The sequence below is a fragment of the Sus scrofa genome, chromosome 9 (genome assembly GCF_000003025.6).
Source record: "Sus scrofa isolate TJ Tabasco breed Duroc chromosome 9, Sscrofa11.1, whole genome shotgun sequence".
NCBI classification, from domain to species: domain Eukaryota; kingdom Metazoa; phylum Chordata; class Mammalia; order Artiodactyla; family Suidae; genus Sus; species Sus scrofa.
Window position 1 is genome coordinate 11,550,467 of NC_010451.4, and position 17,561 is coordinate 11,568,027.

Genomic DNA, 17,561 nt, shown 5'->3' on the forward strand with positions numbered 1-17,561 from the left:
TCCTTTGTCCTAAGGTGAGTTTCTTGTAGGCAGCATATTAGAGGTTTTTGTTTTTTTATCCAATCAGCCACTCTGTGTCTTTTGGTTGGAGCATTCAGTCCATTGACATTTAAGGTGATAACTGATAGATGATTATTTACTGCCATTTTAAGCCTCATTTTCCAGTTGATTCTATGATTCTCCATTCTTTCTTTCTTTTTTTGGCTGGATGGTCTCCAATTATTTTCTGCTTGAGTATTTTTCTTTTCATTTTTTGTGAATGCTATGTTTGGTTTTGATTTGTGGTTGCCCTGTTTTTTAAGTATGTTAACCCCTTCCTATATAATTGTGTGTTTTAGCCTGATAGTCCCATAGGTTCAAACACTTCATTACCATACTAAAAATTTAAAAAAATTAAAAAGAAACTATTTATTTCCTTACTTCCCTTGCCCACATTTTATGATTTTGATGTCTCTTTTTTTTCTTCTTAATTTTATTTTGTTTTAAACATCTGCATGATTAGATCTGTATACTGGCTTATTTGAGTGACTGCTCTCTGATTGTGGTTTCCTCCATCTAGTTCTTCCTCTTTTTTTTTTTTATTTAAAGAAGCCCTTTCAATATTTCCTTGAGAATGGGTTTTGTATTGCTGTATTCTTTTAGCTTTTGTTTGTTGGAAAAAAATTTTATTTCCCCTTCTACTTTAATGATATTCGTCTGGATAGAGTATTCTAGGTTGCATATTTTTTCCGCACAGCACTTTAAATACCTTTGCCATTCCTCCTAGCCTGTAGAGTTTCTGCAGAGAAATCAGCTGATAGCCTTATGGGGGGTTCCCTTATAAGTGACACTTGGCTTTTCTCTTGCTGCCTTTAGGATCCTCTCTTTATCATTAACTTTTGCCATTTTTATTATAATGCATCTTGGTGTGGGTCTATTTGGGTTCAACTTGTTTGGGCCCTCTGTGATTCCTGTATCTTGAAATCAGTATCTTTAGATTTGGGAAGTTTCCAGCAATGATTTCTTCAGATATATTTTCCATCCCCTTATCTTTTTCTACTCTGTCTGGAATTCCTATTATGCATAGATTGACCCACTTTATATTATCCCATAGGTCTCTTATATTGCTTTCATATTTTTTCATTTGGTTTTCTGTCTGCTGTCCTGTTTGGGTGATTTCCATTATTCTATGTTCACATCACTAATTTACTCCTCTGCATTATTCATTCTGGTTTTTACTGCCCTTAGCTCAGTTTGTATCTCTGCTAATGAATGTTCTAGCTTTTCTTGGCTCCTCCTTATATTTTCCAGTTCCTTTCGAGGGAGTCTGCATTACTGTTCATATCTTCTCTTAATTCCTTCAGTATTTTCACTATCTCCCTTTTGAACTCCAAATCTGTCAGACTGCAGAGATCTGTTTCATTGTTGACTGCTTTAGGTGAGTTCTCCTGTTTGTTTAACTGGGAATGGTTTCTGAGCTTCTTCATCTTGCTTGTTATTTTCTTTTTCTTGGTGGAGGTGTACTCCCCATGCTGGGCAGGGTTTGCCCTGGCACTTCTGTGGAGTGTTTCCTGTGGGCTGGCAGTGTTGGCTGGTCTTCTTTGAGGCAGTTGGGTGGTTCCAGGGTGGGCGGGTCTAGCAGGGTCACTCTGAAGCAAAGGAGGTCTTCCTGAGGGCAGGTGGGACTGGCAGGTCTGCACCTCGATGGGGGCAGACTTCCCATGGCCAGGCAGAGCTTGCTCTGGCGTTTCTGGGCTGCAGAGCTCTTCCAGGGGGCAGGCAGTTCTGGGCAGCTGCTCTGCAGGAATGCAGCACCTCCTGAGTGTAGGTGCAGCTATCAAGGCCTCTGGGAGACAAAGGAGATCTTCCCCAGGGCAGCCGGAACTGGCAGGACTGCCCTGTGATGGAGGCAGACTTCCTGTGGCCATGCAGGTCTTGCCCCAGTGCTTCTGGGCCGCAGAGTCTTCCAGGGAGTGGGCAGTGCTGGGCAGCTGCTCCACGGAAGCACAGAGACTCCAGAGGGCAGGAGCGGCTAGCCCGGCTGCTGGGAGACATGGGAGCACTTCCCCAGGGCAACTGGAACTGGAAGGACCGCCCCGCGATGGAAGCAGACTTCCAGTGGCCGGGCAGAGCTTTCTCTGGCGCTAAACCCTTTCTAAAAGAAATACTGAAAGAGCTAATCTTAAAAAATAAAAAAAAAAAGTAAGAAGAAATGGAATGGAGGAAACCGCAATTGGAAAGCAATCAAATAAGCCAGTATACAGATCTAAATATGAAGATGTTTTTTAAAAAATTTAAAAAAGACAACAAAATCATACAATATGGGAGGGAAAATAAGAAAATTTAGATTCTTTTTTAATTAAAAAAATTTAATGATGTGTTGGAGCCTATATGACTATCAGGCTAAAGTAAGCAGATATAGGGAGAGGTTAACATATTTAAAAAACAGGGCAACCACAAATCAAAACTGAACATTACATTCACAAAAACTGAAAAGAAAAGCACTCAAGCATAAAATAAATGAAAACCATCCAACCCTCCAAAAAAAGAAGAAAAGAGAAACAAAGAATCAACTGGAAAACAAGGTTTGAAATGGCAATAAATAATCATCTATCAATTATCACCTTAAATGTCAACAGACTGAATGCTCAAATCAAAAGACACAGAGTGGCTGACTGGATAGAAAAGCAAAATCCTTCAATCTGCTGTCTACAAGAGACTCAACTTAGGGCAAAGGACACATATAGATTGAAAGAGAGGGGATGGGAAAAGATATTTCATGCCAATGGACATGACAGGAAAGCAGGAGTTGTAATACCCATAACAGACAAAATAGACTTTAAAATGAAGGCCATAAAAAAGACAAAGAAGGACACTATTTAATGGTTAAAGGATCCATTCAAGAAGAGGATATTACAATCATCAATATATATGCCCCTAATATAGGAGCACCCAGATACCTACAACAAATACTAACCGATAAAAGGAGAAATTGATGGGAATACAATCATAGTAGAAGACTTTAACACCCCACTCACAACAATGGACAGATCCTCTAGACAGAAAATCAATAAGGCAACAGAGATCCTAAAGGACACAATAGAAAAGTTAGACTTAATCAACATTTTCAGGACATTATATCCAAAAAAATCAAAATATACATTCTTCTTAAGTGCACATGGAACATTCTCAAGAATTGATCACATACTGGGGCACAAAGCTAACCTCAACACATTTAAGAGTACAGAAATTAGTTCAAGTATCTTTTCTGACCACAATGGCATGAAACTAGGAATCAACCACATGAAAAGAAATGAGAAAAAACTAACTACATGGAGACTACAAAAAACGAATGGGTCAATGAGGAAATCAAGAAGGAAATTAAAAAATACCTTGAGACAAATGATAATGAAAACACAACCACTCCCAATCTATGGGATGTTGCAAAAGTAATGCTCAGAGGGAAATTCATAGCAATTCAGGCCTTCCTCAAAAAAGAAGAAAAATCTCAAATTGACAACTTAACCCACCACCTAAATGAATTAGAAAAAGAACAACAATCCAAACCTAAAGTCAGCAGAAGGAAGGAAATCATAAAGATCAAAGAGGAAATTTTAAAAATGAACCTTTCCACAGAAAAGAAAATCATGGACTTGGAGAACAGATTTGTGGTTGCCAAGGGGGAGGGGGAGGGAGTGGGATTGTCTGGGAGTCTGGGGTTAACAGATGCAGACTATTGCGTTTCGCATGGGTAGGCAATGAGATCCTACTGTTTAGCACTAGGAACTATGTCTAATCACTTGTGATGAATCTATACATGTATGTGTAATGGGTCACCATGCTATACAGTAGAAAATTGATAGAACACTGTAAACTAGCTATAATGGAAAAAATAAAAATCATTATTAAAAAAATCAGGAAAAAAAGGATTAACTGAACCAAGGAGGTGAAAGTCTTATACAATGAAATCTAGAAAGCATTACTGAGATAAGTGAAAGAAGACATACATGAATGGAGACACATCCCATGTTCACAGAATAGAAGACTTAACATTGCTAAAGTGTCAATACCACCCAAAGAATCTACAAATTTAGTGCAATCTCTAACAAGATCTCAATGACATTATTTGAAGATATAGAAGAACTCATCCTCAAATCCATGGAGTCACAAGGGATCCCAGACTGCCAAAACAATCTTGAAAAAGAACGAAACCAGAGGAGTTATACTTCCTGATTTCACAACTTACTACAAAACACCAGTAATATGGTACTGGCATAAAGACAAATACAACAACAGAATAGAGAGCCCAGAAACAAACCCTCATATGTATGATCAAATGATTTTTAACAAGAGTAACAAGGCCATTCAACAGGGAAAAAACAATCTTTTCCAGAAATGGTGCTGGGAAAAATGGATATTCACATGAAATTGGACCTTTATGTAACACCGTACACAGAAATTAACTCAAAATGGATTGAACACCCAAACTTTAGAAAAAAATCTTAAAATATTAAAATGCTTAGAAGAGTCTATAAGGGGAAATCATGATGTTTGATTGGCCATGGTTTTTTTTTTTTTTTTTTTTGTTTTTTTTTTTTTGCTATGACAACAAAGGCAGAAACAAAAACAAAAAAATTAGACAAATTGGCTTCATGAAAATTAAAAATTTTGTGCTTCAAAAGACACTATTGACAGTCTAAATAGGCAACCCACATACTGGTAGAAAATATTTGAAAATCTTATATGTGATAAGGAATTAATATCCAGAATACACAGAGAACTCCTAAATCTCAACAACAAAAAAATAACTGATTCAAAAATGACTCGATATTTGTCTAAAAAGATTTGGTAATCCATTCCAAAGCCAATAATGGAGCAAGATAATGTGAGAAAAAAGAATGTATACATGTATGTGTAACTGGGTCACCCTGCTGTACAGTAGGAAAAAATATGCATTGGGGAAATAAATTAAAAAAAATTAAAAAGATTTGACTGCTAATAATCACATGAAAAGAGGCTCAACATCACTAATCACTAGGGAAATGCAAATAAAAACTATAATGATATGCCACCTTACAATGATTAAGGTAGCTCCTATCAAAAAATAGAAAACAATGGGTTTATTGTTACTGGTAAGAACATGGAGAAATTGGAATCTTTGTGCACTGTTGGTGGGAATATAAGGTGGCATGGCCACTGTAGAAAAGAGTATGGCACTTCCTCAAAAAATTAAAAATAGAATTACCATATGACCCAGCAATCTCACTTCTGGGTATATACACAAATAAACTGAAAGCAGGGTCTCGATGAGGTATTTATGGATCTGCATTCAGTATCACATTATTCACTACAGCTAAAATGTGGAAGCAGCACAAGTGTCCATCGGCTGATGAATGGAGAAGCAAAATATGGTACATACATACAATGGAATATTATTTATCCTTTCTAGAACAAATTCCACAGTATGCTATAACATGAATGAATTGAGGATTTTATGCCAATGACTAAGCCAGTAACATACAAAATATACTATATTATTCCACTTATATGAGGTACCTAGAGTAGTTAAAATCACAGAGGCAAAAGTAGAATGAGATTTTCAGGGGCTGGACTGGGGGGGAGGAGAGAATGGGGAGTCACTGCTTAATGGGTACAGAGTTACATTTTGATAAGATAAAAGAGTTGTGGAGATGGTTGAAAGTTAAGCAACATTATAAATATATGTAACAACGCTAAACTATATATTTAAAGATGGATAAGACGGTACATCTATGGTTTTTATTTTATTGCAATTTTTTAAATTGAAATTTTAAAAAGGCACCACAATATATTAACTTAGAAAACCAACCCAGATGACAATTCTTTTCTTAGTGAATAAGTGAACTTCCAAGTGGAAAGATTAAGAATTAAATGTACATATGTTTAAAATAGTCATACATGTGTTATTACTGTTGTGCTTAAGGAATATTTGGGCATCTAGCATTTCAGGTAAATTTTTATGTTGGCCCAGCTTACCTTTATAATTCTAACTGAAAACATGAAATAGGTCAGCGGACCTAGATTTATGATTGTAAGTTCAAATCTCACAACATTAAAAATGTTTTGAATATATGAAAGCATTGAAGTCAATATAGTTATACTTAACAAAGAGGCAAAAATGTAGATACCAGTAGGAAGATTAGATCTACATGAAAGAATGAAGAATATCTGAAATGATGAGTAAAAAGTGAAAACACTTTTCTCATTTTTTAATTTTTAAAGATTACTTGCTGTTTATAGCAAAAATTAATAACAATGTATTGTAAGATGACAGTAACAGGTCAAATGATGGGAGAGATGAAATAGAATTACACTGTCAAAAGACTGTATTTTACACAGGAAAAAAGGTATAATTAAAGGAAGAGGTGATAGGTTAAAGATCATTTTATAACTCTAGTGCAACCACCAATAAAAAGAGGTTGATTAATAAGCCAACAGTGGAAAGAAAGTCCTAAAACTACCCCATTAATCTAAAAGGAGGCAGGAAATGAGAAAACAAATAGCAAGATAGTAGTAGAGACTCACTTCAGGTGCAAAATTTAACGGCGGTACCAAAAAATTCAATAATCAATATAAATACTATTTTTAAATATTTTAAAAATCTGACATAAAATCCATTTTTTATAAACAAAAAATGAAAATTTAAATATAAACAGGATTAGCATTACTGATTTTTAGTTTTGTCTCATGCTCTAACATGGCCTGGCATGGCACATCTTTACTGAAACAGTTCATATTTTGTTCACCATGGATGTTGAAAGTTAAGCAATACTGACAGAAATTACCATTCTCTCTCCCCTTCATGTGCACACACACACATATGCACACACATTAGTTACAACAGTTGGTTTAGTTTCCTTAAAAAGCTAAGTAGAGCCTGAGTTGGTAGGGAAGGAAAGTAAAAATAGGCCACATAGCTTATCAGGATCTTCATCTCTCTGTCTCAGATTCCAGTGGTAAGATTTCTCTTCTGGCCCACACCAGGAGGTCAACACTGCCTCAGGAAATATGATTCAGTGTTATCCAGAGACGTGTTGCTGCATGGTCCTCAAGGGAGGATATGGCTGGCCTGGCTTTTATGCTAAACCTCAGCAGCCAAAAATCTTTGTATAGGTTCTTATCAGGGCCTGCAATAGGCTTTCTCTCAGGTGCTGAGTATCTGTTTATATTACTTGCTTCTGAAGTACAGACATGCCTCCCTCCTCTTTAAATATTTCTCAAAACTATCAGGTTCCAATCAAAATTACATATAAACACGTTTGGCATGTCCTAAGAGCAACGTGCTTGTAGTTTCACAAAGTGGGGTGAACACTCAGTCAAAACAAGTTCCCTTTGGGAGTGGGATGAGAATAAGACTTCCCCTAGGAATACTTTATTGCAAACCTCAAAAATGCCAGCATTTTGAGGGAAAGAAAAGATGGTAGGAGGTGAGCAAAGGAAACAGCTAAGAAGAAAGAAAATCAGCAGAGTACGATATTCTGGAAGCCAAATAACGAAAATGCTCTTTAAAAGAAGGAATATTCAAATGCTGAGAGGTTAAGAGGAAAACTTAAAATTTGCCATCATGTCCGGGAAGTTTAAGGTCACTGGTAACATAGAAGGAGCTCGCCGAAGTGGTGTGGGAAAAGTCTGGTTAGAGTGAGCTCAAATGGAAGACAGGGAGTAGAAATAATTCTTTGTCCTGGATATAGATCCAAAAAAACCAAAAAATATGTTTGACTCTTTACTGCTCTATAGGGATGACAGTGGCTACACAGTACGTCTTAAAATCACATAGTGTGATTTCTCTAACTTTATTCTTTGTCAAAATGGCACAGCTATCCTAGTTCCTCTATCTTTCCCATATAATTTTAGAATCAGATTGTCTTTTTTTTAAGTTGATGGTATTCAAATAGAAATTTTAAAATATTTCTATTTTGAGATAATTGTAGATTCACACGTGTTTGTAAGAAATAATACAGTGAGATCTCACATATCCTCACTCAGTTTTTTCCAACAGTAACATCTTGCATGACTATACTACAGTATTACTGAAAATCACTGACATTATTCATATTTCATTGGTTTTACATGCACTTATTTGTGTATGTGTTCACTTTACCACATGTACAGAATCAGGTGGCAATAAACACAGTCAAGATATAGAGCAGTAAAGATATAAGATATAGGATCAATCTTTTATTACCATTTATAGTCATAGGCCACCTCTCTCTCTCTTCCTCTTCATCCCAGGCAACCACTGATTAATTCAAAAGCACTTTAATTTTATCATTTTGAAACTGATATATGGAAGAAAGCATACAGCTTGGAACCTTTTGAGACTGGCTCTTTTCATTTAGCATAATTCCCATAAGACCCATACAAATTGGGTTGCATGTTATCAATAAGTCATTCCTTCTTACTACTGAGTAATACGCGATGGTATGGATATAACACAGTTTGAACATTCATCTCTTGAACCTCTTGAAGGACACTGGGGTTGTGCAGATATTGCCTATTATAAATAAAGCTGCTATAAACAGAAATGAAAAAGTCTTTGTATGAACATAAATTTTCGCCCTCTGCACTAAATACGCAGGAGTGCAATTTCTGAGTTGTACGGTAAGCAAGTTTAATTACATAAAAAAATTCCAATAGAGAATCCGGAAATAAACCCTGACACCTATGGTCAATTAATCTTTGACAAGGGAGGCAGGAACATAAAATGGGAAAAGGAAAGTCTATTCAGCAAGCATTGCTGGGAAACCTGGACAGCTGCATGCAAAGCAATGAAACTAGAACACACCCTCACACCATGCACAAAAATAAACTCCAAATGGCTGAAAGACTTAAATATACGACAGGACACCATCAAACTCCTAGAAGAAAACATAGGCAAAACACTCTCTGACATCAACATCATGAATATTTTCTCAGGTCAGTCTCCCAAAGCAATAGAAACTAGAGCAAAAATAAACCCATGGGACCTCATCAAACTGAAAAGCTTTTGCACAGCAAAGGAAACCCAAAAGAAAACAAAAAGACAACTTACAGAATGGGAGAAAATAGTTTCAAATGATGCAACTGACAAGGGCTTAATCTCTAGAATATACAAGCAACTTATACAACTCAACAGCAAAAAAGCCAAATAATCAATGGAAAAATGGGCAAAAGACCTGAATAGACATTTTTCCAAGGAAGATATACAGATGGCCAACAAACACATGAAAAAATGCTCAACATCGCTGATTATAAGAGAAATGCAAATCAAAACTACCATGAGATACCACCTCACACCAGTCAGAATGGCCATCATTAATAAATCCACAAATAACAAGTGCTGGAGGGGCTGTGGAGAAAAGGGAACCCTCCTGCACTGCTGGTGGGAATGTAAACTGGTACAGCCACTATGGAGAACAGTTTGGAGATACCTTAGAAATCTATACATAGAACTTCCATATGACCCTGCAATCCCACTCTTGGGCATCTATCCGGACAAAGCTCTACTTAAAAGAGACACATGCACCCGCATGTTCATTGCAGCCCTATTCACAATAGCCAGGACATGGAAACAATCCAAATGTCCATCGACAGATGATTGGATTCGGAAGATGTGGTATATATACACAATGGAATACTACTCAGCCATAAAAAAGGATGACATCATGCCATTTGCAGCAACATGGATGGAACTAGAGAATCTCATACTGAGTGAAATGAGCCAGAAAGACAAAGACAAATACCATATGATATCACTTATAACTGGAATCTAATATCCAGCACAAATGAACATCTCCTCAGAAAAGAAAATCATGGACTTGGAGAAGAGACTTGTGGTTGCCTGATGGGAGGGGGAGGGAGTGGGAGGGATCGGGAGCTTGGGCTTATCAGACACAACCTAGAATAGATTTATAAGGAGATCCTGCTGAATAGCATTGAGAACTATGTCTAGATACTCATGTCGCAACAGAAGAAAGGGTGGGGGAAAAAACTGTAACTGCAATGTATACATCTAAGGATGACCTGACCCCCTTGCTGTACAGTGGGAAAAAAAAAAAAAAAAAATTCCAAACTTACCACAGCAGCTATACCATTTTACATTTGCACCAGTAATGTATATGTGATCCAGTTTATCCACCAGTATTTGGAGTTATCTCCGTTTTTTAAACTTGGCCATTCTGACAGCTGAGTAGTAATTTTAGTTTTAGTTTGCATTTTCCTAATAGATAATGAAGCTGGACATCTTTCCATGTGCTCATTTGCATCTATGAATCCTCTTTGGTGAAATGTGTTTTCCTAGTTTTTGCCCATTTTCTAATTGGGTTATTTGGATTTTTTTTACACTATTTGAGTTTTGAGAGTTTCTTGTATATTTTAGATACAAAGCACATTGTCAACAATATATTTTACAAATAGTGTCTCCCAATCTATACTTCTCTTTTTATTCTATTCTCAAGTTCTTTTGCAGAGCAAAAGTTTTTCATTTTGAGGTCTCATTTATCATTTTTTCATTTTATAAGTAGTGCTTTGGTATGAAGTCTAAGAAAATTTTGCCAGCCCTACATCCCCAAAGTGTCCCCCTCTTTCATTTTCTAAGGTTTTACAATTTTACATTTAAATCTATAATCAGTTTTGAGTTGGGGGGTTTTTTGGTTTATATTATGAGGTTTAGGGTCCTATTTTTTTAACATCTGATGTCTAACTACTCTGGGCTACTCGTTGAAAAGGCCATTCTTCTTCCATTGTTTATCTTTTCCTGCATTTATTTTTACTTTTTACAGTGGTAAAATACATACAACATAAAATTTTCCATTTGACAACCATTTTTAAGCATACAATTCAGTGGCATTAATTACATACACAAAGCTACTTCCAAAACTTTATGTTATCCCAAATAGAAACTCTGTAACCATTAAGTAGTAACTCCCAGTCCTCCCTTCCCCCAGTACTGGTAGCTTTAACTCACTTTCTGTCTCTATGAATTTACTTCTTCTAGATATTTCATATAAATAGAATCATTCATTAGTTTTTTACTTTGTTTATTTGTTTCTAGCTAGTTTCACTTAGTGTTTTCAAGGTCCTCAGAGCACATTAATTTTGGCATCCATACAGGCTAGCTCACTCATCTATAAACTTATTTCTCATTTAGATACCTTTTAATAAGCTGTTGAATCTACTCAGACTATTATCTTTCCCCATCTCTGCTGGTAAAATTGTATTTTTCCTTTAAGGACCAACCCAAACACAATTCTGAGCACAGAGATCTTTTTCAGAGTAGGAGATGGCCTCTTCCTCCTCCACTGAGGTTCCACTGCATTTGACTTACTCTTCTCTGGGAGGCGCTCACCGCAAATGGTCTTACACTGGGTTTGTTTGTAAACATGCCATGTCTCCTTCACTGCCTGGGACAGCTCTTAGGCAGGACTCGATCTCACTCATCTGCTCCTAACCCACACTCAGAAGAGGGATTTACAGCAGGTACACAATAGGTGCCCAGGGAACACTGGTTCAATAGGTTGCTAAGGGAGGGCGTGGGGATAAGTGGTAAGCAGGTTTGCAATGCGGCCGGGACAAATTTGAATGGTGTGTGAGGCTCCACAGAGGGTATCTGATCATACAGGGGTCAGATGCATGGCTCATAAAGGAGAAGTGGTTCGTGTGTGTGTGCTGTGTGCAGATGCACGTGTGAACACCAGGAAACTCCCCAGGACTTGCCCTCCCTATAAATGGGGCCAGGCTGGAGTCTTCCTTGGTATTGGTCTGTTCTCCTCCCACCCTGGCCCCTGCTTTCCTACCTTATTTGTACATCACTCTCCAGCCCGAAGGCACCTTCTTCAACAGCTTTCTCAAAGGACATCATGGTATTCTCAGGCCCCAGCTGTGGAAGAAAAGGACAGGAGGCCCTTAATCTCAGAGTCCGTTCTGCCAACATCCCTTTTAGGGTAGAGAGGGAGCCCAGTAACAAAAGGACTTTAGCAAGCAGAGTCTGGCTCCCTTGGCTCTTTTTTCAAAGAGCCTGCCTCCATTCTTCTCTACCCAAACTGATTTGGGGATTCTGCTCATCTGAGGCAATGTCACTGGGCACAATAAAGAGAAAGGAGTGAGAATGAGGTGCTCTGGGTTCAAGGCCAACCTCTCCCTTTACCTCCTATTACTGTTATCCTAGGTGAAACCCTTTACTTCTAGAGGGGTTCCTATGGTTCTCATATGCCCTTCTCTCGACCATACATGTACCACGCACACCTGTACCCATCCACATGCATCATGCTCAGACCTACCATGGGTGCACCTCTATGTCCAAAGAAGCTCGGCTTGGGTCCCAATTTATCCTTCTCTTGAATGCAGGGAGAATGATTCCCCCAGGGCACCACATAGAGACATAAAAGGATAAGGAAAAAAGGCAATACAACAGCCACTTGCAGAGCTAAAAAAGTTGGAAGTAGGAGAAAGTGATCAAAAAAGGCAATGAGAAATGGAGAATCATCCTAAGCAAGTAACTATCCCCCCAAAAAACCAGTAAATCTCCAATCTATGGGTTTGCTGACTCTGTGGACTCACGGACTCACTACTGATTTCTGACACATCTCCACATACTTTCATTTGAAAATACAAGACTATCTAATTAGTAATTGTTATTATTAAGTCAAAATTATTACAAACGCACACTTATAAGGGAATGAACTGTACAAGAGGCGAGAAGGAAAGGAAGGAGAGATAATATTAAGGAAGCTTTCTCAGAAGGAGAAGAAGTTTGGCTGGTTATGAAAAAGCCCTCAAGATCTTAAGATCAGCCTAAAATGGCCCTATATTTCAGGCTGGGTGGTACAGTGGAAGAGAAATTAGTTGAAAGAAATCTGAATTCAAAACCAGACTCTATCCCTTTCTAATTCTGACTCAGACACGGTGCTTAACCTCTCTGGGTCTTCATTTTCTTCATTCTGAAAAAATGGAGCTATCTTGCTACTGACATCTGCCTTATAGAGCTGATAGGACAGGTGATTCACCATAGGTCTTCAATAAATAGTAGGCATTTCTCTACCTCTTCTTCTTATACACACACACAAACATACACAAACACACAGACACAGAGAGTCAGACCATTATACCTGTTATCACTGGCCATTTCCCAATACTTACTATTTTGTTTTTCAGGGCTGCATCTGCAGCATACAGAAATTCCCAGACTAGGGGGCAAATCGGAGCTGTAGCTGCAAGGCTATGTCACAGCCACAGCAATGCAAGATCCAAGCTGTGTCTGCAACACAGCTCATGGCAACACCAGATCCTTAACCCGCTGAGTGGAGCCAGGGACTGAACCCGCATCATCAGGGATACTAGTCGGGTTCATAACCCACTGAGCCACAACGCGGAACTCCTACTTAACTATTTTAGACCTGTGAGGATTTTACCCATTTGTACACTTAAAAATTACACCTATGCCACTTTCAAATCTAGATCTCCAGCTCTAACCTCTCAACTTTGTGATCATATTACACATCTTATTTCTTCTTCTTTCGTTACTTGTAATCTTGTATCTTCTGATTTTAGCTAAAATTTAGAAAATGAAAAGAGTTTATTATTGTCCCCTTTAAGTTCCTGCACCCAGAAACATTTCCTAACATTCACCTTCCACCTACACACACACAGGGGTACAAACACATGATGCAACACGTCTTTTCCTTGCCTGCATCCTCACACAAGTCAGGAAGCCAGCATTATTTGTTTAACCATAGTCCAAAAAGGGAGACATAGGTAAAAGAAGATCCTACTGCTCTCTCACTCCACTCTCAAAACAGTTTGGTGTACAGCTCTGATTCTTATTTGGTTCAGTGGTATCAGGGCAAAGACTGGAGAGGAAACCAGTGGCAGAGGAAGACATTTCTTCTGTTGCTGCCGGTCCCCAGATGTGACGGGACTCGAGGGGCCTGCTTTAAAGTACTATGATGTAGCTGGGGATATCTGCACCTGGTTCTTGAGTAGAAAATAATAACATTTAAATACAATATTTAAAGAACTGTGACTTCTATCATCCCTTGTCAAATAAAATTAAAACTGCCTCCACCCTCTTGCCAACCACTCCAATCCATTTCGAGACAGTCAATGTGTAACAACGGACAGAGAATTCTCTTTTGGTAGGAGAATCCCTCATGAGAGGAAGGACTGCTTGGCCAGGGGAATGCATGCCGGGCCATGCAGGGTTGTGAGTCTGACCAGAAGGAGCGTGTCCGAGCAACAAGCTACATGAATTTCAGGGTGGTATTGCACTGGCTATCTACCACGCTTGTTGCGCTGAGTAAAGTAGGGAAGCCAGAGCTGAAAGGATCAGGCAAGGTTCCACCCACGTGACATACCTTCTCCTTCCAAATGGATCACGTAGAAGGCCACAGGCCAGGCGACCATAACCATCATAGATATGCTGCCCAGGTGTATGTAGGGAGCGAAGACCTGGGGGGAAGCCAAAAGTCAGGCTGAGCATATCTGGACAGACAGGGCTAGAACAAAGGATGATGCTTACCTGCAGGGACAGCCCAATGGTGAGCCACCTCTCTTTCCAGTAAGTGAATAGGAGCCAGAAAAAAAACGAGCATATTCCAACCACTAGCAGAATCAGGACCTGGGGAAACAAGAATATTGCCCTGACTTGGAACATAATTTCCTAGGCTTGGATCAGAACTGTCCTTGGAAAATGCATGTCCTCACAATTTCAGGGACCTCACTTATCCTTTTAATCTTACCATCCTTCAACCCCCCCCAATATTATAAGGATCTAATCATTTAGCTACTATGCAGCATGGCTGGAAAAAAATAATTACACAACAATGTGGCCCAGTGCCTTTACTAATTTATCATCTCCACTTCAGCTGGGCTCTCAACACTGCTGGGAGTATTTCACTTAGTTTCCACAATGGCCATCACAGTATTCACTGTCTTTAAATACAGCTCAATATAATCACAAGTAAATAGCACTTTGTAATGAATTGCCTTTTCAATGTAGGTTTTCCCATAGACTGTAAGCTTCATAAGCTCGAGGACAATATTTGGTTATGATTATATTCTTGCTGCCTTGTAGAACGTCTGAAACTTAGTAAACATCTAGTTCATATTTGCTGAACAGATGAAAAAAAATCTGCTGTCCATAACGATATTCCTTTTTTGAGAAAGAAGACTGAAATCAAGAAGACTCAACTCCAAGTTCTTCCTCTTTGGAAGTAGTTTTTCCACATCCGTGTTGCCCTCTAGAGAGTACCTGGTTCTCTCCCCTCCATAATCTCTATATCTATGAAATAACAACTGAATCCACAATTAAACCTTCCCACAAAATAATTCCAGGACTTGCCACTTCGGTGTTTAATTTCCCAACATTTAAGGAAGAAACATTTCCATCTTAACAAACACTTCCAGGGGATAAAAAAGAGGGAATGCGCTCCAACTTGTCAGATGAAACCAACAGAACCCTGATACCCGAACTGACAAGGACATCACAAGAAATGAAAAGTACAGGCCAATCTCTCCTATACACAGATGCGCATCAATGCAAAAGTCTTAGATAAACTAGGATGGAGGTTGGGGGTTTGGAACTGGGATATAGCCACACTCATGTAGATGGAATGGATGGTCAACAGGAAACCTGCTGTATAGCACAGGGAACACTACCCAATATTCTGTGAGAGCCTATATGGGAAAAGAATCTGAAAAAGAACGGACTGTGTATGTATATAATTTAATCACTGTTGTAAAGCAGAAATTATAACAACTTTGTAAATCAACTATACATCTGCCAAACTTTTAAAAATGGAAAAAAAATTTAGCAAAATAAATGCATGAACAAATCTATATCAGTAAATTTTTGGCAAACCTATGCAACAAAGGTTTAATAGTCAAATCAGGAGTTCCCGTTGTGGCTCGGTGGAAACAAATCTGAATAGCATCCATGAGGACTCAGGTTCGATCCATGGCCTTGCTCAGTGGGTTAAGGAACCGGCAGTGCCCTGAGCTGTGGTGTAGGTTGCAGACGCAGCTCGCGTATGGCGTTGCTGTGTGCGGCTGTGGCATAGGCCAGCAGATGGAGCTCAGATACAATCCCTAGCTTGGGAACCTCCATATGCCATGGGTCCCGCCCTAAAAAGACAAAAAAAAAAAAAAAAAGTCAGATCAGACTCACATGAATCCCATGAATTCTGTGATCTTAAGCAACACCAAATTTTACTAATGATTGAAAGGATACAGGCATTATAAGGTATAGATGAAGCATTCTCCCTTGTTTTTTCAGAGAAATCTGATCCTGTCAAGTGCTGCTACTCATAAACAGGACTTTCCTCTCTGGCATTAGAATACAATTGCTCTGGGACTTAAAACATGAAGTGTGTTTTGAGCAAAGTATGTGGAAACATTGCTTCACATCAGGAGTCTTTTGGGTTAAGGCACATCATATTCCACATACCCCATTAATTGCATAACTCCCAAAAGCCATTTCTCCCACCCTGCAAATCTGTATATTCCAGGTTTATTTAAAGTAAGCAACCCAGATGGGCCAGGTTACATCCTGTTAGACATTTTCATAGATAAGGCCCTCTATTACATTTTGGCTAATAAATATCTTTAGTATGTTTATCAGGAGGTTGGATTATTAGCTTGTGTATAAAGAGTTTTGACTGAGGTCATTCATTGCTCTCTGAGCCTGCCTGGATAGACGGGAATATACTACAGGCCTGGTGCTCACCCTTTCCCTCCAGGTTTACTCTTTATACATTGAAACTCCAAGTCCTAAAGAAACTCCCTTAACAGGGAGATTGGAAGACCGAGGGTTTAAAGGCTCACTAACGTCAGTCATTTTCCAAGGGGATGTCAACTCTTCTCATACCCAGCTCCAGCACCTCTCATTGACCACAGACTCATGACTGGAGTTAGATGCCAGAATGCCTCAAGAGATGAGGCTTTGTTAAATTTACTGACAAAGCACTGTAGAATATGTGTGGGAATAATTCCAAGGGTGTTAGACATGGAGAAAAGAACATAATTTTATATCAGGCTGAACTGATTGATATGTGTGCACTTCCCAGAGACTCTGAATTCAATATACCAGAATCCAGGTATTTTGCATCTGAAAGTGGTTCTAATTGTTGTTTGGTTATCTGAAACCTTGGCTCAATAGTAGCCTATGCTTAATAAACCTGCGATGTCACCAATTCATTGGTATCACTTGGAAGAAAGAATCCAACGATTTATTGAGAAAAGTCTGTGGAGTGCTATCACCTATGAGCAGCTAACCCGTTCCATGGCGTGTTCTACGGGAGGTCTCAGAGGACAGGGAAAAACACATGGGTGAGGAAGGGTCAGCATCCTTGACAAGAACAGCAGTGGCCATCCTTTATCCCTGGATAAAGGTGACTGATGCTGCTGCTGAACCTGGATTCCTGACTGGAAAGGCAACGATGAGATCCTGCTGTGACAGAGACTAAGGAGCAGTGCTCACCCCCAGAGGCAAGGCAATCACGATTTCTCTAACAGGCACAAACCTGGAATGGTCATCAGAATGATTTTACCCACAGGGGTTCTTGGTAGTG

The 17,561-nt window shown here is 38.8% G+C and overlaps 1 protein-coding gene across 1 annotated transcript in view; it reads right to left on the minus strand.

Annotated features, from left to right (window-relative positions):
• The window catches only part of LOC100525597 (glycerophosphodiester phosphodiesterase domain-containing protein 4-like), a 105,504-nt gene that overhangs the window by 71,893 nt on the left and 16,050 nt on the right, over nt 1–17,561 (minus strand). Inside the window, exons 4-8 of the mRNA XM_021063935.1 lie at nt 14,513–14,611; nt 14,349–14,442; nt 13,468–13,545; nt 12,276–12,421; nt 11,793–11,875 (exon numbers count right to left, since the gene is read on the minus strand). Coding sequence (XP_020919594.1) covers nt 11,793–11,875; nt 12,276–12,421; nt 13,468–13,545; nt 14,349–14,442; nt 14,513–14,611 — 500 coding nt within the window. The remainder of the gene's footprint in view (nt 1–11,792; nt 11,876–12,275; nt 12,422–13,467; nt 13,546–14,348; nt 14,443–14,512; nt 14,612–17,561) is intronic.